General features: G+C 41.1%; 1 protein-coding gene across 1 annotated transcript; it reads left to right on the top strand.

Moving 5' to 3' along the window:
• Positions 1-13,772: 13,772 nt before the first annotated feature.
• On the top strand, positions 13,773-20,939 carry CLEC3A (C-type lectin domain family 3 member A). Its single transcript, XM_005241423.3, has 3 exons — positions 13,773-13,954; positions 16,084-16,164; positions 19,311-20,939. The coding sequence occupies exons 1-3, from the start codon at positions 13,840-13,842 to the stop codon at positions 19,700-19,702; spliced, it is 588 nt and encodes a 195-aa protein (XP_005241480.1). The 5' UTR covers positions 13,773-13,839; the 3' UTR covers positions 19,703-20,939.
• Positions 20,940-24,383: the final 3,444 nt, after the last annotated feature.

The raw sequence follows: 24,383 nt of genomic DNA, 5'->3' as shown, positions 1-24,383 counted from the left end.
TGGTTTCTGTCAGAGAAGATTCTTCTAGTATAGCTGTGATTATCAGCACACAGCACACGTAAAACCTCCAGCTCCTAGAGGATCATGCAGGAGTTTCTCCCCCCGGCAGCACCTAAGTCCCTTGGTGTGAGCTAGTGTTTTGTTTCACTACAGAAAGAGCCAAAACAATCAAAACACCATAATTGCTATCTGCATCAAGACACTTTTTCTCCAAGTAATTTGTAACATCTAGGCAAACATCCTAACGTTGTCCTTTGAGAGAATAGCTTGGAGTGTAAATGCAAATGTCACTTTATCTCCTCAGTCTGAGCTGTGTGCTGATTGACTGTGCTCAGCTGATCCTAAGCAAGCTGTTCCTTTCATGTTTACCTGGCCTGTCTCTGTCAGCTACCACTGCGGGCAAACGGTGTGGTTTTCTGAACATTGCCTTCATCTTTGCTATCGGTAGCAATGCTGCATTGGGCACCTCACCACCAGCATGCTGTGGAGAAACTGGTAGGTGGCGTGAGAACAGTGTAGATGATGAAGAGTTAGAGAATGAATGCATGAAAATAAATGAATCATGTATGTCTTTGCCCAAGAGTAACAAGTGAGTCGAATCTGCAGCATGTTATCTGTTTATTTATTTGCATGCTTGAAAGGGAGTTTGTGAGGTGGTTTGTTACAGATGTGGGGTTTAGTCACCACCCAGACTGTTACACTCCTGTGTGGCAGCCTCCAAGGCTTTCTGGTCTGTGCTCTGTTCTCTACTTTGCTGGAAACCTGACTCACTTCAGGGAAAGGCCTCCGTCTCGCTCCCATCTCTTGTCTGTGAAGCTGTGGGAGGTGAGCGGGGCAGCTGCACCATGGCTTCCTACCCCAGCCAGCCTGGTCTCTGCAAAGCCAAGCCAGGGAAAGTCCAATAGATGCAGCTTGTTACTGTGTAAAGGGGTGCCTGACACCGGCACTGCTGTTGCTGAAGTCAGTATCCCCCTTGGAACTACTTTAGCAGCCCCCCCCCCCCCCCCCCCCGCCACCTCTCACCGGGTTTGACATGGGGGTCCCAGCCTTTCTCTGCAGGGTTCCTAGAGTCCCTGCAATACTCAACTATCATTGTTGTTCTGTGGTAGCACTTCAGGAAAATTCATTTTTTACCTCCTGAAAAACACTGGATCCTGTCCACTTTCATCCCCCACACAGACTGCCTTACAAACTCCCAGTGGATTTAACACACGTAGATTAACCCTTCACATGTGGAAACTTTCTTCTCATATATGGGAAGCACAGGCATTTTGGGCAAGATGAAAAAAAAGGCCAGGAACCAGCATTGACCGCCCTTATAGTGACTGCTCTGTCTCTTAAAAATTCATACACCTGCCATCTTAAAAAACAAGTTCTCATTTAGAAAGGAACAGTCTTCGCAGTTGTTGATAAAAGCTTTAAAACTGACTGAACTAAAACTTAATCTAAACAGGCAAAGAAAGACTCTTGGATCTCTTAGCTTCTGAACCCTCCTGAAGTTTAATGTTTGGTACTGACACCACTAGACAAAGCTGCAAACTGGGCAGCCAGGGATTAAATGGGTGGGCTGAGAGATGCCACTGCCACTTGGCTTAGGGAGGGCAGCTGCCAGCTATAGAAAGGGAAAGAGGGCTGTGGTTTGGGTTGATGGGGTCTGTCACTGAGGGAGGGCTGCAGGGCTGGGGGCCTGCTTGTTTTCCTTTTGAGATTAGGAGGGCTTTGATCTGTCTGGAAGAGCTTTTTTTTTTTTTCCTTTTTTTCCCCCCTACCTTGCTTGCTTAGTGACCAACCTGAGGCGCTACAATTAGCTCAAAAGAATGGGGAAAAGTAGTGAAGAAGAAACTTCTGTGCATTCTGAGGGCTTGGGGAATAGGAAATGAGCACTTTTGTGGGGGCAGGAGTATTCGTGCCACCCATGCCCATTGCTCCTGCAAGCTGCTGTGCCCACCAGGCACAGGGGCTCTCTGCCCACCCCAGGTCCAAGGCCCAGCTGCCATCAATCGGCCTCCTGCTACCTGCAGCCCAGCTGGAAGCGGCTCTGCCTCTGCAACTGCCAGCACTGGAAATGTGCTACGGTCTGCCAGACATTAGCTGTGTCCCTGCCAAACATTGTTTTCCTGATAAGCTGCAGGTTCCAGTACAAATCATTTTATGCTCTTCTGCTGGGTAATCTCTGTAAGTACATTTCCCATGTAGAGAGATGTGTTCCACTATATAGCACAGCAGTAAATGATGCAGCATCTTAGCTGCCCTAGAACGGAGTGAGACAGCAGATATACTAGATGCATTATTTATGATAACGATTGCTGTACTTTCCCCGAAATGGCTAGCCCTTGGGCTGGCCAGGTGATAAGCTAACAACGAAACAATATTTGTAAACGCTAGTGGGTGAAGTTAGCTGTATGGTGACTGGGGTGTTTTCTGGTGATAAAGGCACTGTGTGGCCTGGAGGACGTGTCACATGAGTGATGTTTTCCAGAGGCTTCTAGGAGAAAACATTTGTTTTGTTGCTAACACAGAAGAGAGATGATGACAAGTGGGTTTCTTTTCTAAGTCAGTTTGTCTTGGCAGATTTTCTTTACTGCTGTTTTTTCCTTCTAGTGTCTGCATTTTACATTAGGAATATTTTCCCATTGGGGAAAAAAAAAAAAGAAAAAAAGGAACCACATCTCCTGTGACCCACTAAGTATCTCATTGGTTGTATAAAAGCACCCTTTTGAGTTCCTGGACCATTTGTATTTTAGTCAGAAAAAAATGAAATTAGGTGACTTGTCCATAATGCCATAAAATACTGCCATTTGGTTTAAGGACTTACGGTTCTCTATCATTTAATTCTTCACTTACTGAAGGAATCCTGACTAAACTTAGCTGAGCTGGAAGTTTTGCCTCCGTGGCTGAAAGCTGTGTCTCAAATCATACCTGCTCCAAAGCAAAGGAGATGCACAAAACCTTTTGCTGAATGTCCTCAGCCAAGACCCTGTCAGCAAAGCCCCATAGAAATATATACAATTGAGAGATGACAGTCTCCATTTTCCTTGCTTTCTAATCAAATATGGTAGTTCAGAGCCTGAACCAACACTTGAATGTGGCCATTATAAGCATTTTCTACTATTTTCTTGTTCATCCTCTCCACGCATATTTGAGTAGTTGCCACTGGCAGGGCATCACAGGGAAGGAAGCAGCCTGGATCCCTAAACACAACCTTTTCCAACAAGCGATGCCTGGATTCACATGAGAATGCAGATCCAGCCACTCTGGCTCATCCTCACCTCATGGGTGGAAATGGGATTTCTTCACCCAAGGATCAGATGGGAGATGGTGTTGCATACTGGGCTGTAAAAATGAGTGCCATAACGATGTCTGATTGTCAAGTGATGTTGGACCCATACATCAGAGGTGTGTTTATGCAGCGTGTCACAGAAGAGAGGCAGTACTTCAGAAGCTCAGCGTAGGCATGTCACAGCAGATTTACAGAAGGAATTGTCTTTAATGTCTCACTTGAATGATCAGTCCACAACCACTCACCTAAATATATCAGATGCCATTAGCTGTGCTGTGTGACACTTGCTCTAACCAATTCTCACAGTTCACATACTAAATATTAGTCTCATTTCAATATTGTTTTTCTTGAAGCACATTCCCTGGCATTGTAGCTTAATTTAATAAAGCATACATAATATGATTCATGGGAAGTTTTGATCTGTATTTTGTTCAACATGTAAGTGATGTATAAAGTTATTACACAGTGTTCTGTTTGCTAATCATCAAGCGAAACAGGGTAATAAAAGGATAATTGTTGCAAGCTTCCTTCCTTATTCCCATTAAGATGGTAAACTCAACTCAAATTGGAATCTCACAGGAGTTCTACCACTGGCTATGATAGGGACAGCATCAAGTTGATTGGTCCTCTAAATGAACCTAATTGCTGCAGTATTAAAAATTCAGGGAGTAATTTTTATTTCCAAGTTGTAACTTGGTGGGGAAAAAACACAAGATTTTTTTTTTAATCCTTACTCAGTTCTCCCTATTAAAATATACATTGCCAAACCCAATTATCTTTCTTGAGGATGCAGTATTGGTTTATACTGGTTTTATGGAGCTGCTGGAGCAAGTAAATGGAGTACAAAATGAAAAATCCTTGCACAGGGAATACAGCTGCTCCTCTGCATTTGCAGCTGTGCTGCTTCTGGCACTCCAGGGCACTCGCTGCCCTCCACTCTACCAGAGGCAGCATGCAAACTTTGGCCAAGCTCCTGCATCAAGTGCCAGGCTGTGTAAGAATCCTGGATATGCAAAACCAAGCACTTGCCTTACAGATCCTGCATGAGAGATGAATTTGGCTAGCCTTTCTTTAGAACAGCTGTTTTGGTTCCTGGTCACATTAGATCTCCTGCAAAGGGGCTGCCTTGATAGAGACCACTCACGGCTTGCAACCTGGGGAGCATCTATATCAAGTAGCAGCGTGGAGCCTCAAGTTCCGTGAACTAATGGAGACCCAAGCTGTTAAGTCTACGCAGAAGCATGATGCACTGCGCAAACCTGCAAGTTCATACTTGGGAGCAGTCTTGCCACCCCAGATGGCTGGACTGGGTCAGATCTAGTGCTGCAGAAATATTACTGACTCACTGGTACATGTCCAGCTTTGGTGACCTGGCATATTCTTCTTATGGGAACATGGTCCTGGACTGTTCTGCCATTATTTATCAGAGAAGGAGTAAAGGCTGTTGGCCTCCTGCAGGCAAAACTCCAATGCCTTTAGGGAGAATGTAACTCACAGGAACTTCCCCATTGCTGTGGGCTGAGAGTCTTCCACCAACACACAAATCTGTTGAGCAAGGGACAGCACAGGGCTTGATAAAGCTAGAAAAAAACAGCTGTCTGCACTGTTTGCCCAGCACATTTGAGAGGGGAGGAACCACGGCACATGGCTGCAAGCTCAGCCTGCACTTGCCAGCACTGCTGCCGCTGTGTACCACTGCCAGTGCTGCAAGGGGAGAAGCACAGGGCAAGGAGCAAGGTAAAAAGCATAAGACTCAGCGGGTCCACTTGGATGCAAGCCTCCATGTCAGCAGGGATCCTGTCAGCAGGCCCTGCAAGGAGGCGGGGATGAGAACTGCAGAGAAGATTTATCCTGTGGCTGGAGGGGCACCGAACATGACACAGGCACTGAGTGTCAAATCCAGTCAAACCTAACCTGTTTGCTCTCCCACTGCAATGAAGTGGTATCAAACACATGTGATCCTGAGATTCAAAGATCTTTAGAAGATTAATAAGCCAATTTAATCTGTCAGATGTCCATGTAACTTGTGAAATCATGTCACCTTGTTATATGAAACTGCTTTAATCCGGGCAGAGCCCATAGCATTATTTTAGGGAAGAATATTGACAAAGCCAGAACAAACAATCTCCCATTCCTTTTGAAACTCCAATTGTACCAGCATGCTTGACCTGATGTCTGTGTGTCTGCAGTTGCTCCTCCTACAGTAATGAAGCATCTAGAAAATGAGTAATCAGACTGAACATGATCCTCTGCTGGGTAACACTGGTGTAAAGCCACATAACAAAGTAGATTTACCCTGAGTATTAAGCAGACAGAGGAGAGACTGATCTTTTCCTTTGATGGATAAGCAATATGAAATCAGAGCTCTCCTAATCATTCCTAGGGCACTTAAGACATCTGCTGGAAATGAGAATAAACTGCAGTGAGAATGTACATGACAGAAAGAATAATGAAGTAACAATAACATTCTGTTAAGTTTATGTTTACACAATGTCTAAATTACTTGGCAAATGCCAGAATATTTTCCATTTGAGAGTATTATTTGAAAATATTTGAATAAATACCCTGTTTATTCCTGCTGTTCTAGTTGCCATGAGGAATCAAATTTCAGTTTCAAAAAGCTTCATGTGTGAATGAAGACATTGAACTCCTTTCTTCTCTGATATGTAAGGTCACGTAACAGACATACATGCACAACATGTAGCATCATGTGCTGGGACTGAAGTTACAGGACAGGTTTCAGGCCTTGGGTGGATGTAAGCATCAGCTGTCTTTGCGGCTGGACACAGGGGTCACACATATCTCTCTTTCCCTCTTTACTTACAAATTTTTTTAAAAAATGCCTTGCTTACGAACCATGTTGTGACTCCAAGTCCTTTTTAAAGAACTTCCCAGAACATTGTATATTTTGTTGGGGTGTGTGGCCCTGCCAGTGCACATCCTCAGCTGCTTAACCCCACACTATAAGCCCACAGCTCAGGTTCTCTGGCTGCACCTCGCTTGTGGGGTCATGATGCAGTGAGAGGATGCTGCACTGGGCTGGAAACACACAGAAGACGGACAATGATCCAGGAGCACAACATGAGGTTCAAACACAGCCCAAGCAGTGCACAGACAGATACGTGTTTTAATGCATCCCCCAACTCTACCAAAGGAATCTCGTTTTTTAGGAAGAAAAGAAGATGAGGACAAGTGGGGATTTGTATCCCCCTTTTCATGACCAGCAACAGCTTTAACTAGGTACAATATGAAAATGTGAATTCCTTCAGTTCTGGAGGATGCTATGTCCAGACCCATAATACCTGCTTCTGAAATCTCCCTAAAATGCAGATGAGTCCACCCTCTCAGGTACAACTACAGCTACCTTCTTGCTGATTTCTTCAGCTTCTAATTTAAAAACTGGGGTTCTCCCAAACATGTAGTGCAGGAGTTGAAATGCCCTGCAATTTCTGAAACGGACTAATCCTACTCGTTAAATAAGGCCAGTATCTCAGGCAGGGTCTGTCTGCACTGTAGACAGTACAGCGAGTGCATTTTTATATAGACATTAGCAAGCTGGCTTTATACTAGATAGCTTGAGTGCCATCAGCAAACAAGCTACAGGACATATCAGAAAAGATAGGTAAATATATGTTTTACTAGTCTGCACTGGAGGCCATGCTAGTCTGGCTACAATCATGACGTGTACTAAGATTTCGAATCCTTAAGGACAGCAGATAACAGGAAAGGTGGATGCTGTGCTACCTTGTCATGGGTTCTTTCTGCCCAAGCTAGACTTCAACAGGGAAAAGCAACCAAGATCTCCAAAAATCCCTGAAAGATTTCTTCTTTGCAATTAGGAAAATTTTAGGTACAGCGTTTGAAACAACACCTAATACCATAACAGCATATAACTCATCAGTGTACCATCAAAATATAGCCTTAAGGGTAGGAGAGGGGAAGATGGGAGGGGATGTTAATATTGACCTTTCACAAGAGGGCAGCATCCCAGAAATGTTATTTCTCAATAGACATATTGGGCTGTTAGTGAAAATTGCACTGACAGGTTATTTTTCCTTTTCCACTCCCAGCACCCTTGTGTGAGCATCTCCCAGGAGGCGATGTGTGGTTTGCATGTTCATCCCATGGTGGGAGCAAGGACACGCATGGTGTGCAGTGGTAGGCTTGTTGCGGGATCTGTCTCTGCCCCGAGCTGCCCCTTTCCCAGCCCCCATCAAGGCAGGGCCACTTCTCTGGTCTCATTGCTGGAGTTTGCCTGCAGAGACAAGCGGACATCTCCCAAGCATTTACATTTAGGTACTATTTTTCCTTCCTGACTAGGCAGCTAAAAACCTTCTTTTACATTTTAAAGAACACTGTTTTATTTGGACTACATCACATGTTTTCCAACCCTGGGGCTTGGTGCATGAGCTGATTATGCCTGTGCATGGGGGTAGTGCTGCTTCTAAGACGGTAAAGCAGGGTCAGCTGTTTGCAGATCTTGTGACAGCCTTGAACGGCGGAGCAGTGTTTTGGCTTCTTTCCCCAAGCCAGGCTGGCAGCCCCCAGCTAAAGCACCTCCTTGTCCATTGGCAGCCACACCGGCTGGGTGGCAGCAGCAGCACTGGGAGTGTCTCTGAGAGTACCTCTATAGAAGGGCCATGGCACAGGGGTTGGGGACCTCAAAGGACGTATGGGCACACACGAGGTGGGAACTGGAGTTTCTGGGTTGGCAAAGTGGAAGGTCTCAGCTCTTGAGCAGAACCTTCAAGTACTCAGTGAAGTGCAGCCGCCAAAGGGAGACATGATCACACTCCCGAGAAGGTCTGGTTTTCCATCTCATATAGGAAAACCCTACAAACAACTACACAAGCCAAAATGTGATCCTCCCTCTGACCAGCCCCGCTGGCAGTATGCAAAGCTGCACTGTTGGTAACCTGCTATGAACCTCTGAATGTGCAATTCAGACTGTCTGGAGAGCTTCACAGTGCCTAGATCATTGTCCAAATCATTTTGTCTGTCATATGTAAGGATGAGCAAACCTATTAAGATCATGTTAATGTGAAGAGACTGCGATGATCAAAAATAAAATATTTAAAGGGAGAAATTAAATGCTCAGGATGTTTTCAGATCATTTCCAGGAAGAAAAAAAGGCAGCACACATTACAGGAGAAAAATTAGCACAACAGGTAATTTCTGTTTACAAAAGAGAAAGAGAGACACATTCTCACATACATCCCGAGGGCTAAACAAGCTGAGCTGCTGCCAATAATTCCCAACATGGAAATATTGCCAAGACCACAGGAACAGCATTTTAAAAGGACCCCATTCAACTCCTCTATTTGTACCTGGACTGCAAAGAAACTGCTTTAAATTTTCTCCTAAAGTCCCTTATCTTTAGAGATGATGCAGTCAGCTGGTCTGTAAAAAGTCTGTTTTGAGGGGGATTATGGTTAGCTCTCATTGCACATTTCACATAGGCATACAAACATTTTTCTCTAAATAAGTATTTATTTGGGGTGCTTCCTGCCTAAAGAAACAGACAACAACAGTCAGCAAAACACTCAGCACCTACTTATTTTTGCAGCTAAAGGCCTGAAGTAAAAAAGATTTGGCAACTGTGCCATTCATTTGAGCTATCTGAACACTGTGCAGAGTGGCATTGGATAGGTAACCAAAAAAAAAGGATGCAATGGCTTTGCTAACATTGCTTCATGTAGATTTGGTGAATCTCTTCTGAATCTGCCTTTGATATGCAGTATTTTCTCAGCTTTACAACCTGTAACCTATATTCACTGCCATTACAAGAGAATGAAGGGAGTACAAGTGGGAGTTTGGTCACATAGACAAGATGATATTTGCCTTAAATATGTGTGCTAGATGTAAGACAAGTATTTCTGCTGCCTATTGTGAATTGTTTGCCCACCTGTCTGCTTGCTAAGACTCAGCTGTGAGATGCTTTGTGGCAAAGACCCCAAATAAAAGATACAAAAAGCACTTACTCCAGAAGCTCAAAATACTCCCCTGATTCATCTTTTCAGTATACATACATTATTTACATCTCCAATTTCTTCATTTTTTTGAAGCTTGTATTTACAGCATGGGAAGTGAAAAGCACTAGATCTGTAGGTAATAGCAGTCAGGTCTGGAACTGAAAAATGCCACATCGAGAAGCCTATTTATTGATCAATCCCATTATCGGTACCACAGTGCCAAGGTGAGGCATACATTTGGGATAGCAGCATCACATATTTAAAGAAGACTAAGTGCCCTCATTTCAACACTCAGTGACATTCAGTGCAGGTCCGGCCTGGTTTTGCAATAAACCTGGAATCTCCTTTAATTCTAACAGACAGAGAAGATCACTTGTAGCCAGAAAATTTCTTTCCAAAAGAGCAAATTAGCATGATGGGAAAAAACTTGAACCGATTGCAAAACCCAAAAATATCGTTAATAAGTTTCACAAAACCTTGCATACCAGAAAGCTAGCCCTTCCCTTTTCTAAACCATGGTTCATTTGTACAAATTTCCCCAAAATAACTTTGGTGTTGGGAAGGCAGCCATAATCCTGCCTCGTACCTGGTTGGACTGAGATCAAATCCTTAAGAAAGACTTTGCAAGACTTTTCAAGGCCACGGAAACCAAGCATACAGTAATTTTCCAGGTACTTCATAATCTGTGACTAGCAGAATTTACAAAATTTGTTACCTTTAATTGAAACAAACTAAAATCAACCAGTGGATCCCATTTACCACCCAAGACAGTTATAAAAATGGATGTATAGGAGGTGATAAGCCTTTTACTAACCTTTGTGTAGCTTACTTTTGTTGGCTATACTGGCTCTTCAGATTGCCTCACTTGAAATTCCTTAGCCTGGCAACAGCTCTGATCAGTTTTCATTTTCTCTTTTTACTCTGAGCAGAAGGGGCAAATAGTTATCCACATGCAAGCTTTTTTCCTAAATCCTACACTGAGCTGATTTTTCCACAACTGAAATGCTGCAAAAAAAGTTTGCTGTGATTTCAGTGGCAGATAGAGCCCATCAGTTTTCCATCTGATCAAACGTGCCACAAAACAATTAGCTGTGAAGCATGGAGGGCACTGTAGATCTCAGTGAAACATAGCCAGCCTACTAGCAATATGTGAGCAGTTCACTTTTAAACAGACTGAAGCATTAATTGTCTTTAAAGGTATTTTTTTTTACAAGTAGGGTGTCTATTTGTAACTCTGCTACCCCAGGAGTTAAGTAAAGGGCATGATTGCCCTACATAGCATCTTACTCCACACAACAGGAAATGGTTTCTGCAGCCAGACCTGTTTCAGGATCCCAGTCCTCATCTCACACCCATTTCTCATACTCTGTGCCCAATTGAATGTTCTTTCCACAAATCCAGTGATGGCTGAGGATGGAGAGGAAAAACAGCTGTATGAAGAGGTTTTCTGAGCCAGTTTACAGGAGAATATAAAGGTAGAACTGTCTCAGAGGGAAACAGTCTTTTTACCTTGAAGAGCCTCTGTGGAGAAACTGAAATAAACCTTGTACCAATGGCTCTGAATGGTGCACTTGTCTGAAAGCAAAGCGAACGAGGCGGGGAGATGGGAGCCAAAAAGCCAGATGTCTGCACAGTACAGCAGCTATGTTTTTTGCAGGATGGTTGTTATCAAACAAGGCACTTCAAGAGTGCTTTGAATTGAATTAAGCACTTCAAGAGAAACCATGATTTTGTCTGTATGCAGAAGTTTTACTATACTGGTGTAAATAAAAAAGCGCAATCCTATCCTAGTCTGGATGCAGCTATAAAACTGTGAGACTCTTTTTATTTGAATAGCACATTCTGCTATGGGAAAAGGAATAGTTTTTCCCAGGAGAAAATAATTCTTTACATATATAACTGTGTTCACTCTCTATGCTGTATGTTACTATAACTATGCCAGTAAAAGAAAAATTGTAACTCTAAGTGACATTGTAATGCTGGTTTCAAGACCACGCACAGACCAGGTACTCACTTCAGTGATGCTCTAGACCTTCTATATGGTTCCATTTCCTGCTTCCCCACAGTAGCACTGGGAGTTTACATCTTCTCAGCAACATATTCTGACTTTTCTCTGACTCTCCTGCCCACACACTATATACAAGAATTTAAACTTGTTTCCTCATTTGCTATAGATTAGTCATAAGTGTGAAACCTATTTCTTAGGTACTCTAGACAAATTCTAGACAAACAAACCCCTATACCCTTGTGGCCTATCACAGCAGCTGCAAGGACAACTTTGTGACTCAAGTTCTAGGAGTGAAGTCCAGCCGAGCTATTTGCAGACTGGTGAAATGGTCAGAGAGACTACTGAACGAGGGGGGTGAAGCTTTCAAAACAGTTTCAGTCTGTTTTTAAAAGGATGTAACACGACATATGCTAAAAAGCACAGGTTTGTATTCAGGCTCTGGGCCAAGAGCTCTCAGAATACCAAATTGTGTTTTCTCTATACCTCCATTTCTACAGAGTTGCATGCTTGCCTCAGTATAGTACAATTTATTTTTCTGTCAGACTCATTTCACAGAAAGAAAAGAAAGCCTGTGTTAGAAAACTCCATTTCCTAGGAGCAGGAACAAATACATTCTGATACCGAGTCCTTCAACAGGCACACTAAAATGCTTGCTGACCACAGCTACTGTTCCTGCCTGTCTCAAAGCCTGGGGGATAGCTAAGGTCCAAGTGAAACAGCCCTGGGTGTTTACAGCTCCCTTGTCAAGGTAACCCAAAATTATCACTAGGTTAATATGTCAGGCTACAAGCTGCAGTGGTTCAGGACCAGCTTCATGTGCAATTCCACCAACAACCTCTGAGAATGCACCAAGTGAATAACTGGAGGTAGTTATTGATTCAGCTGTCTGCACTTAATTAGCTCATATTGATGCCCCAGTATCACTGGGATAAAATATGGATCAACCCTGAACTTAGGGCTAGTTCTAAATGACAGATTAAATCTTGAACCAGACCCTTGCCAACCTCCTTGTTTTCTTCTCTGACAGCTCACATTTCAGTTTCTCATGTGCTAGTTGGAATGACAGCCCTTTGCACATTTCACTGTGTACTGAAACACGCAGCTGTGGGAGTGATTTGTTAGACAGTTGTGGATGTGCGTGACTCGAAACAGCCATCTCTGGTGTGCTGTGCTCCGTAACAGCACTAAGGCCTTAGCATTGTCGATCCAGAGGTTTCCCTACACAACGTCACATACGTCAATATTATGAAGCAGGGCGACTGAAGTTTTGTCCTATCAGGGTGCATTTATGAAAAGTTTAGTAACTAACAGATACTTACTGGTGATAGATTATTAGAATACAGCTAGTTGTTTAAGGGTATCCAAAACAGATGGTTCAGGTGTGTTTTACATTATACAAACTGCAAAAACACTGTACAAGGGGGTTGGAAAAACCCATGATGCAATCATGTAGTATAACAGCACTTCCCTAAATCTGAGCTTTCATTTAATAAAGTAATAAGTCTCTTGCTGTTACAGCTCTGAAATAATCTGGCAACATGAGCAGAATGTAATCAAGTCAGAGATGGCAAAGAGACATCTGGAACAACAGCTCTGAAGGGCATGAACAGTGCTTGCCAGCACCCCATCACGCAGTGATGACTTTGGTGTCAATATTTTAAGCAAAACCTCTCTTACTTGGGGAGGAGGGGAGAAAAAGAAAAGAGTGTATGGGTGGGCACATTATTGTGACAATTTCATTTGTCCACCAAAATCAGTGAGAGGTTCTACTACTTATAGCAATTCCAGTTCAAAGGCAGCCCCAGAAAACTCCAGAGAGCTGAAGGGTGAATGAAGGAGAACTGAATGCGGAGATCTCTCCAGAGTGTAGAGAGACACTGTCTTGCTTCAAGCATCTTGTGCTTTACTCTTCTTCTGACCACACAGTCAGGACTTGGGAACCTTTGGAAGAGTATCCACTGTCTTTTGTTTCCCTGGCTAGACCCTGCTGATAGCACGTACTGCACTGGTCTTAATCAGAAATGTGGTCATATCTATTAGGCATTTATTAACTCTCCATAAAATAATAAATGCACGTCTCACATAATGTGATCTTAATGTATATATACACTCTGTGTGTGTAGTTGCAACGTTTGCATTTACTCAGGGGGTGACATTCTTTTTTTGTTTCAGTGTAAATAAGACCATTCCTGAGGCTGGCATTGCACAACATGTTTTTGGACATCCATCTCCTTTTCCGTACATTTTGGCTTCAAAGTTAAACAGGAATTATAGTGCTTATTAGTGGCAATCAGTGCACTGTTCAGTGCTGCTATGGCCTCTAAAAGCAACCTGTCCCAGCTGAACTCAAAATGGAAACTGGAATTTCAGATGAGACGTGAGAACAAGGGGGTGCCTTATGTTACAGCCAGCTTAAGTATTAAACACATTTCGTAAGCAAGGAGTACAGCCAACCCCATCACTACACTTTTATAAAACTGACCTCAGTCAGTCCCTTCTGAGATGGGTCTATGTGACTTGCTCTCATAGCTGCTAAAGAGAATTTCTTCAAGCTTCTCGTTAAGTTCTTTAAAAGAGACATGGCACAAACAGGACTTAGGATTTTTCTACTCATAAGCATACTACTGCTGGATCAGACCATCAGCCAGGCTTCCAAATTCAAAGCCAGGAAGCACAGCAAACGTAGAGTGAAAGGTACTGGGTTTTAACTGGGAGGAGGGATAGAAGCTTATAGACTATGCAAGTTTACTATGTACTTAAATAACATGAACTAAAACCTAACATTATACAAATGTTTATTAACAGAGGACATTGGAGTCTATATTATAACCATTGACTTAGCAAAGCCAAGAATAAGGTGCCAGAATGAGTTCTAGAAAGAGCTGCATAACAGTTGTAAATACGCTGCTCTGTTATGCCTATTAATCGCATTATTTAGGACTCACAGGTACAGCTGAGAGAGGACTCTGGCTCATCATTCTCAGTTATATAGTTATATTGACTAAGATCAGAAGAATTAAAATTCATGTACGTATGATGGAAAAGAGCAGAATAAAATCTTCAGTCTCCAAGGGTTATTTGTTCAGATTTTTGTACCTTGGTCTACAAGGGTTATTGTTCATATTTTTGTACCATTTACTTAATTTTAACAGAATGTCTAATATTTGTGGAATATTACTTTACCTGCATGAAAAGTGCTGTGAAATGGCAAGTTAAACTAATGAAAAAGAATTAACAGGAAAAGATAAAGCATAATTTCCCAGAGCAAAGCTTGCAGAGCAAATACAAAACTGCTGAATGTTGTTTGGAAATGTCTGTGTATTTAATTTAAAGACTTATTTCTAATAAAAGAGGGTATGATGGAGGTTACACTGATGGCAAATATTTAAACTCCTAGTCAATGAAAAAACTGCAGCATTGATAAAGCCGTTGCACAACATGATTACACTGCTCTGGAGCTATACAGTTATACAGACTTCCTTCTCTTTTTGAATCTCCATGGTTTTAAGCTTGGTGTCCTAAGGACAGAATGCTTATACATTTATTTTGCCAGCACATTTGTCTGTTAACTTTCCACTAATAACTTTTGAACGTGAAGCAATTTGGCAGAAGAATGAAATTCAGAGGATAAGTTTCCCAACAGTGGGGGGGGTGGGGGGTGGGGAAGTTCTGCATTAGTGTCCCTCTGTGAAGAGGGTGCACCAGGAGCTCAGCTTGTCCTGCTTTTGGACTCTTTTGAAGCAGAGGAACATGGACAGGCTCTTGTGAATTGGGACTTGCAGGGAGTAGCATGGATTGGGAAACTGGAAGTCCTGCCTTGGGGAACCAGGGAGTCATGAAGGACAGCTGGGGTTATCCCCACGGGCAGTAGGGAATATGGGGAAGAGACGAGCTTTCTGGGGTGCAGCTGGAGGATTAGTTGATGTAACACAGATGCATAGGATCTGTGGTTTTGTTAGTTCTGCTACATGTGAAAGAGCTTATTTATTCCTCATGTTCATTACTGTGGCTTCTGGAAGGTCTAGTTATTGCTGCAATCAGATTGTCATCTTGTGCAACAGAGACATGCCAGCTAGTTGTTTGATGGTGGTGGAATATTATAATGATTAAGAAAAAAAAGAATGGAAAAGAGGACATGAAAATGGAGTTATGTATAAATTGTCTTGTCCCACCATCTTCTTGGTGCTTTTTTAAGTGCTGCAAAGTGGTGATTCAGACTGAATTTGTGACTCGAGTCGTCAGGCCCACTCTGTACTGACTGAAACAGGAAGGCTCCTCCTGGGGAGGGGAAGTTGCAGCTCAGCAAACTTGACTGCATACATTCAGACAGTGAAGTTGGATTGTATTAGTTGTTCCTCACTGTGTTAAAACAGACTTGTGTGAAACTTCCATGCTCACAGAAATAGCTTCTCTTTGAATAAACACAACTTGTGTCCTGCTATTATTTGCATATTATATATACACACACACCCCATGATGTACAGGTTCAAAAGTAAATAGGCAAATTTTGCTGTCAATTAGGTACCGGCACACTAAATAACAATTAGCTGCAATCATCCATAGTTTTCAAATCATTATTAGGGTAAAGTCCAACTGAAAATGAGATTTAAACTATGAGATTAAAAGGTAAAGGTGGGTTCCTCCTGTGTTTTTTTTCAGGAAATCTACAGGAATCCTTTCATTAAGGAAGGATATTTAAAAGAAATCAAAACATCTCAGCAATACGTAAAACCATGGTATTTTGAAACAGCTTTTAACATATAAATATTTTGTGTGTGTCTGTGTGCATATCTGTTCATTTCTCTGTATTTCTTTTATTTAAGAAAAAGATGACCTAAAGACCCAGATTGACAAATTGTGGCGAGAAGTAAATGCTCTGAAAGAAATGCAAGCACTTCAGACAGGTAAAGCACCTTATATTGGTTAGTGGCTTCCAAAAGTTATCACTGCCTTTCTCTCTTCTTCACTCCCATCCTTCTCTTTAATGGGGATTTGTGACTGAGAAATACAACTCCTTAAAAGCATGGTATGCTATAGCTGTAGTGGTGAGACAAATGTTGAAGGAAGCATTCAAGTAAAATGAAGTCTGAACTAACAGCATACAAGTGATGATTCCTCACTGAGAGCAAGGATTAATCTGGAGCAAGAACTGCTTTTGGTTTTTCTATGCACAACCCCAAGCTGTGATATTAGATATAATCAGAAAAAGGCCACACAATGAGGGTTACTGGATTTAAGAGCTTAGGTGGTCAATGAGTTAGGCCCCCAGCTTTGATATGAACATGGGCTACCTATCCATGCAAAAATGTTCATGGAAAAGACTGAGAATACCCCCAAAAGGAAGCTAAAAGGGCTGAGCCTTTTAGAAGTGTGCAGTATGTGACATTCAGCTGTGAATGGTGCCACAAAACTTCAAAGTAATACCCACTGTGAGTTCAGAAATATCCCGTCTCAATGTGCAGAGTTCTTTAAGTATTTAAATAGCCAGATGGAAATTTCCAAACAAAATAAGAAAGATAAATACACATGCACCTACTAGACAGTTGTGCTTTTTCACAGCTGTTGACACAAAACTTGGCATTTAAATATGTACAAGAGGACACTATAGAGGAAATTACATCATTCACATGAAACAGAACATATTTTCCTTAGGGATGGTAATATCTGGGTTGTCCTGGTTTAAGTCTTGGGTTACATAGAGCTTTTTGAGCTTTACAAAATATTTTTATGTTAAATTCCTTATAAGACTACTTTAGAAGTGTCTTAAAAGAGGGAGCCCGTGCTCGACAAGTAACTGTTGTTTGAAAGTAATCCTTGTATTGCTTCCAGAAGGAGCTTGAGAGTAAGCATGCAGTGGCTTAGAAATGAAACCAAACCCAGGAGATTTTCTATCCTCAAAACTTATTTTGAGCTATATTCTAAATTCAGAACCACACTGTTCAACTGGATTCCAGATTTGGCAAAAAGAGATCTATTGTCCCTCTAGCTCTGACTGAATTAATAAATGGCCTTATGATACTTGAAAAGGAGCTACTTTTTTAGCTTATGGACACTTCCAAGACCAACATCACAATCTGATTTCTTATTTTGCTTGAATTTCCTAGGTCTCCTTTCTACATACTGTGAAATATTGCCACATGCAATGCATTTAGCAGCACATACTTTCTCCCTGAAGAGGGCTCATCTCCATCATTATTGTAGCGTTGTAGAAGTACACAAGGTCTCTCTGACCTTTCCCATGAATATAATTTTGTTAAATAATTGAACATTTAGGAAATATGTTCATTTCTTTTCTTTGGCCATTAGTAGATTGAAATGTTTAAATTTGAAGGATAAGCCCTAATATAAAATTATGACCCTGAAAATGCAGCTAAGGAATGCAATGAATACTACAAATGGAAATACTAAAAAACTGAGACATATAAGATACGGTCCAAAGTGGATTTCCATATCCTGTTGATCAGATACATATATTTTTTTTTTTTTACAAGAACAGATGACAGGAATTAGAAACAGATTATAGAAAACATCAGGACAGAAGATGTTCATACTGTTTCATGACATATTTCTAATGTAAGGAGATGAGTTTAAGCAATACATGAAATTATCTGGAAGGAGTCACATGCAGGATTCTAAAAATAATTGTTACAGGAGTTTATTCAAGGCCTTTGCTACCTTCCTTAGCTCAGAAGGAACACTCCTTTGAGGAGGGTTCTTTTCTCGTGCTTTTCTTGAGAGAACCAGTTTTTCACATATCTGCATTAGGAGAGCTGGAAAGCAAAGTTCAAGTATTCACCCCTGCAAGCCTGCCCACACAGACCTAGGGCTGGAAGAACTCTTGACAACAGTTCTGCAAGGCAATTTCAGTTACAGAGCATATGCCAAAATAATGTTCCAGTACATTTGGACTTTACATCAGGATTTCCCTGATATGTTCCAGTAGAACTAAAAGCAAACAGATTTATAAATGCAAATGTTTAGATTGTTTGGTTCAGATTGTCATGCAAGCTCAGTACTAAGTGTACACTTTTTAGAAGTGTTTACAGATTTAAGTCACTTCACCTCATTTGAATTTAGAGTTTGAAGGGATAGACTTTGCTGGAAAGACCAGCAATTAAGAACTAGAGAGGTGAATGTGTACTCTTCTGCAGGTGGAAATATACTTCTATAAATCATCCAGACAGATTTGTATTATGAATTTTAAATCAATATTTGGTGAACAGGACACGTTTAAAATGGCACTTTTCTGTCCTGCCTTTGTTTCCTAGGAACTAGGCTTATTTAATACATAAAACCACCTTTCTTTGGCACTTAAATATCATAAATATGAAAGACTTTTAGATATGTCTCATTACTAGAAAGCCAAGTATAGATTTCCTGATGACAAACTCACATCTGCCAACAATACAAACATCGATACCTCATCCACTCCATCAGTTTAAAGACTGAACAAATAAGGCAAAAAGGCATGAAAGCAGGACTATTTGCTAAAAAGAAGGCAAAAGATATGCTGACAACAGGCCTGGGCTATATTTTAGCATTCTGGAACAACAACATAAAAAAAAAATTAATCCTTGAGAGAATTACATTACTGGAGGGAATTTAGGGCTCAAGATCATGCCTATGGTTTATCAGCATAAACACAGGAACTGTTCTCCAAAGCACTTTGTAGTGTTAAGATCACAGCTATGTTTGTTGTTCCTCAGAAGCGCCTTTTCTCTGGAGCAGCTATAAGAGCATGCTCTGCTCTTGGCTGTCCCTTGTAGTCCCAGATGTCTTGCAGAGTGTCTGTGAACAGTCTGTTCAGGCTGGGATCCCAAAGCCACACTAACATGCTGGCTGTGTAAAAGTTCCTTCATGAACAGGAGGAATAACAGGTAAGTCTGATCTTGCTGCCGCTTTCAGGTCCACCATGTGGAGGCAAGAGCTGAGGGACTTGTCTGCTTAATTCCCAATATGCTTTTAGAAAATTATCATTTTAGAAAACATTATTCAAACGTATAAGCCAAGCTTTTACTGAACATACAAACCAATACCTATCTATTCACAGTCTGTCTTCGTGGGACAAAGGCCCATAAGAAGTGCTACCTCATATCAGAGGGTACCAAACATTTTCATGAAGCCAACGAAGACTGCATAGCCAAGGGAGGGACACTGGCGATCCCAAGGAATAACGATGAAACAAACACTCTTCGAGATTATGGCAAGAAAAGCATGCCTAGAGTGTCTGAGTTTTGGTTGGGTGTCACTGACATGATAAACGAAGGGAAATTTGTTGATGTCAATGGTATGGCTCTACAGTACTTCAACTGGGATCGTGCCCAGCCCAATGGGGGGAAGCGTGAAAACTGTGTCTTTTTTTCTCAGTCATCTCAAGGCAAGTGGGTGGATGAAGCCTGCCATACTGCTAAAAGATATATTTGTGAATTTCTGATCCCATAATTACATGCACAAATGACCATGGCCATGTTTTGGGATATTAACATTTGGTTTTGCTTGTTAGTAACCCCTCCCACTTAGACAGTGGTGAGTTAAAAATACCCATTTCCTGCATTGTACTCACTCTTTCCTGAAACAGAAGTTTTCTTTATTAATTTATTTTCTATTCAGATGCTAAAATGTTATGTTTAGTGAGTGCTCTCATTATGTATAGGAATATATATTATGTTTTGATCTATTTTGTATCATATTTTGGCATATTATTTCAGCCTGATGTTCAGGTTGCTGGAATTCACCTCCTATTCTGTACTTTGCATCTCCATGGTAGAATAGTACTTACTTGAATACAGAACTCTAGTGAATTTATTGGAAGTTTACAAAAGATTGCTGTATGGTGACATGTGCCAATATCAGGTGTAGGAATCCTTTCAGTTCCAGTACTTAAGAGGGACTTTGGGATTATGGGAGGTCCTGTGAAAAACGGCCATGGCCCTTATAGAGTTTAATATGATGGATCTGTGACCAAGAGTTTTACCTATGGGTTAACAAAGCCAAATGAAACAGAAAAATCTGATGTTAATTTTTAAACTGCATGGAGTAAAAAGTGATACACTGTTAGAAAATGGGGGAAGTAACTGTTCTAAAACATCAGTTAGTCTAAACATGTTTGCTTTTAAATGTCTCAATTATGGTTAAATATTAGATGTCATTTGGAACATTCCCGTAGAAGAAACCAACGTGGGACTAGATCATACTTCTACTATGCAATGCCTTAATAAGACTTGCAAAAGCCTTCTCTCCTGCAGGATCAGAAAAAGGCTTTATAATTCAGGCAGTAACACCTGCCTGACAGCACAAGTAGAGAGGCTGGATCCCTTTTCTGGGCACAATATCACTGTTCATTCACCTCTCTCTCCACATGGCAGGCAGTATACCCAATTGGCACAAAAGAGTGGGGCCAAACCACAGCTCGTTAGCTCATTTGGCCACATGAAAATTTTCCCCATTTAACACCTGACATTTGAAAATTAAGTAAAATGTGCTGTTTATTTTTTGCTGTTCTTAGCCTCGCAATAGAGATTTGCCTTTATGTTATAAATAGTGGTTCCTCTCTTGTGTGAAGGAATTTCATTCAAGTATTTAAATATATTGCTGTTAGGGGGCTAATTCCTACTTTTTATCTTATAGTTGTGCAAAATTTTCTAAAGTATGCAATAAATTTGTGGCTACTGGTATTTAATTGTAGTAGTATTTTTGACTACTTATGCATTCATGTGAAGGCCATTCTTTTTTAGGACTTTTCTTGAGGATTCAAAAGCAGTAACATCTTTGGGCACATTATACTACACCTTTTTTCTTTTACTAGTGTATATACATGCCACAGGACAAAATCTGAATCCCTGTTTGCCTAAATACTGTGTAAGATGCAGCTGTTCAATGCACCACTGTAATGTGTTATAATTAATTTTATCTTCCAACACTTAATATATTTGTAAAATAGGCATGATTCTGAATTCTCTTTAGCTCCTGAATTAAAATAAAGGAGCAAAATGTCCCCAAATATCTCCAATTCTTGTTCAAAATTATCAACCTTTGCTAAGGTTGGAATCAATATTCCTTTTACCTGATTTTTAACATGATTAAAAAGCCTGCAGTAATTTTGTAGGGTTTCTTTACCTCTGGCTTACCTGAAGTAGGTCAGTATCTCAGCATATCCCTATAGCTACAGTCAAATTGAAAGTTCACCACAAATTCCATAATGTATTTACCTTTGAGGAGTTTATAAATTTATGTCCTATTTAATCTATTTCAGCCCAGCTTCTAAAGTTCTATGCAACAGTTGAAAATGTTTATAGATATTATTGGTGGATGTTTACCAACTAGTGGATACAGATACCAGATAAATAACTATTTGTTTAGTAGTGATTTACTCCACAAAGACAAAATTCACCATAGAGAAGTCAGTAATTAATTTCAAGATTCACAGCAGAATGCTTAGTAAATAACAAAGGGACGTAAACTAAACAGGAAAAATGATGGAGGAAAAATCAGCTGGATAGGGGTGGAGAGGAGATGGTAGGAGGATAAAAAACTCTTCCAGAAATGCCTGCAAAGGGAGCAACAAAGATAGAAAGTAAAGTAGAAACACAGCAGAGAGCCAGACTTTGTCCTGTCAAATTAGCTGTCACTATCTTTCCTCTTGATCAAATGTGCCTGTTCAAAGTGAGCTCAGAGCAAGGATGAGTGTTTGCTGCCTGGTGGGCCTGCTTTGACCACTGCTGCACCAGTTCTTCTCCCCAGACCTTTGCTCCCTGCCTTTCTCTCTTGTTAAACACATGGCATTGCCCATCTTTTCCATTCAAGAAGATTGAGCTCACTTCTCTACACTAGTCTCCCATAATTAGTTTCTGAAATCCTCCGAGGTCTTGAGTGGTGTTTTCCCTTCAAATTCCAGTTCTGGATTCCTCATCTCTCCAAAAATCACACAACTGTGCACCAGGGACCCCTGCTTCTCAGTACACGCACATACAGCTGGCAAAACGGATATAAGAGCAGTTTTATGTGCAGCTGGGGTGTTCTGCTCTGCAGGTGGGTGCTGTATCATGGAGTGGGCAGTCAGTGATTTCCAATTTGCACACTGGATAGTCATCACGATTCAGTTGGGAATTGCTTGGGTGACTGGGAATTCAACAGGACACACGAGAGCAACTTTTATACACATTACTGCAAAACCAACAACAGAAGAAGCTCCAACACTCACACCTAGTGGTGTAACAGGAGACTGCAGAGTTTACAAAGTTTGAAGTGCCACTTGAAATTGCCACTTAAAAAATTAAAGTGCCACTTTAGTTGCAACACAGGCATGTAGCTTCCCGCCTTGCAGTCTCTCTGAGGAGAAACGTGCTATGCAGAACAAAAGTACTATAGGCGTTTTGCTGTGCCTAATTTGAACTGCATGAATATTTTATCATTAGTACAAGCCTTGTCCCTCCACATTTGGAAAGAGGCAAACAACTGGCTTTAAGGGGTCCCAAATCCTCTTACTCATCACTGTTGACGCATGAAAAAGGAATATCTTCCATGAATCAGATAAGCCTTACTGGTGATCAAGTATCTTGCAGACAGCCTGTTGAATATCACATTTTAAAGTAAAAATGTGATGCATAATCTTAGATTTGTCCTAACAGCTGGATGACTGCTTATGAATTGAGGCAGAATTTGTCCCATGTAGACTTAGCTAAGCCTCTAACAGTTCCAGTACTATTTTCTGAGGGGAGGGGTGGGGGTGGGGGTCGGGGAGTGGGAAGTAAGGCTTAACTGTGCATACTTTCTTCTTTAAAGGAACTTTACTTTTTCCCCTGTTTATTTCATCCCTGCTGTGGCCTACAATTACTCCCTAAAGTCTAGAAACATTCCCTTCTTTATTGACTTTCTATTTACTATGTAGAAGGTTTTTTATAGTCTTTCTCCTACAAAGCCTCTATAGCTTCTCTTTTCTTTTAAAATTCCATCTTGTGGATCACTTTAGAGAAGGATAAAAACCACTACTAGATCTTGGAAACTAAATGATAGGTACCTTAGAAACAGTTCATTGCACTGATAAATAAAACACCAATCTCACTTACTGTTGTCTAAACAAAAGAGAACTTCCCTGGCGTGATGGTTTTGATAAAGCATTCCTTCCCCCAGCCAAGTGGGCAGAAGGGGATGGCTTGAGAGTGTTTTAAACATATGTTTGCTCTCTCAGGTTGCAGCTGTCCATAGGCTTGGAGAAATAGAGGGGTACAGTATTGCAGTGTGCTAGATAGCCTTTTCCTTCAGCAGCACCTGAGAGGAGGGTACAGATGGCCATACTCTAAATTGCTAGGAAGGAATAGCCCAGAGGCTGGGGTGCGTGCAAACATTGCTTCTTTGTGCAGCCTGTGGAGAAAAGGAGACTTTCTAGTACAGGGGTTTGAATGTACATAATCTAGTTCGGTTGGTTTTCTTGAGAAAATCACTTCTATGACATTCAGAGTATTACTTTGGCTCATACATGCTGTCAACTAAGTGGAAAAGAAGTTTAAAAATTTTCTTTGGTAGTGAGTAAAGTTACTGATACAGTACAGCAAGGAGCCTCTGGATGGCACGCTCAATCACGCAAGCTGCCTGTAAGATGGATATATTCAGACTTAAAAGCACTGATTTATTCTTCCATGCTTATGCAGAAGAAATGTGGAAAAATCCACAAACATAGATCCCTTCCATGAGCATAACCAAAGATGAATATTGGTGTAGTTAAAAAGAAAACCAGCAGTGCAGGAGGGACAAGACTCTAAAGATGGTTTAGTGGTTAAAGTACATGATGTACTTTTAAATGAGCTGTCTTTTCTCTGAACTGTATCACAGCTATGAGAGCTGCCAGTAATTAACAAACTCTTTGAAATAAAGTAATCTCTTCCTTTAATTTAAACAAATAAAATGAAAATTAGCTTTTCCAGGGATACTCAACCTTCTCAGTAGCACAGTGGCATTTATCTTTGTTCTACTGAAGTACTACTTTATTTTACCATGTAATGGTAATGATTTTGCAAAAGTAAAATGTACATCCTTAGAGAAAATGGAGCAAAAACCTCCTAAAGTTGCATTATTAGGGCATGACCCAAAGTTCTTTACAGTGAATGCAATGAATTCTGTTGACATC

Source organism: Falco peregrinus, chromosome 14 (genome assembly GCF_023634155.1).
Source record: "Falco peregrinus isolate bFalPer1 chromosome 14, bFalPer1.pri, whole genome shotgun sequence".
Taxonomy (NCBI): domain Eukaryota; kingdom Metazoa; phylum Chordata; class Aves; order Falconiformes; family Falconidae; genus Falco; species Falco peregrinus.
Note: the sequence above shows the minus strand (reverse complement) of the source record. Positions and strands in the feature narration are given on the sequence as shown.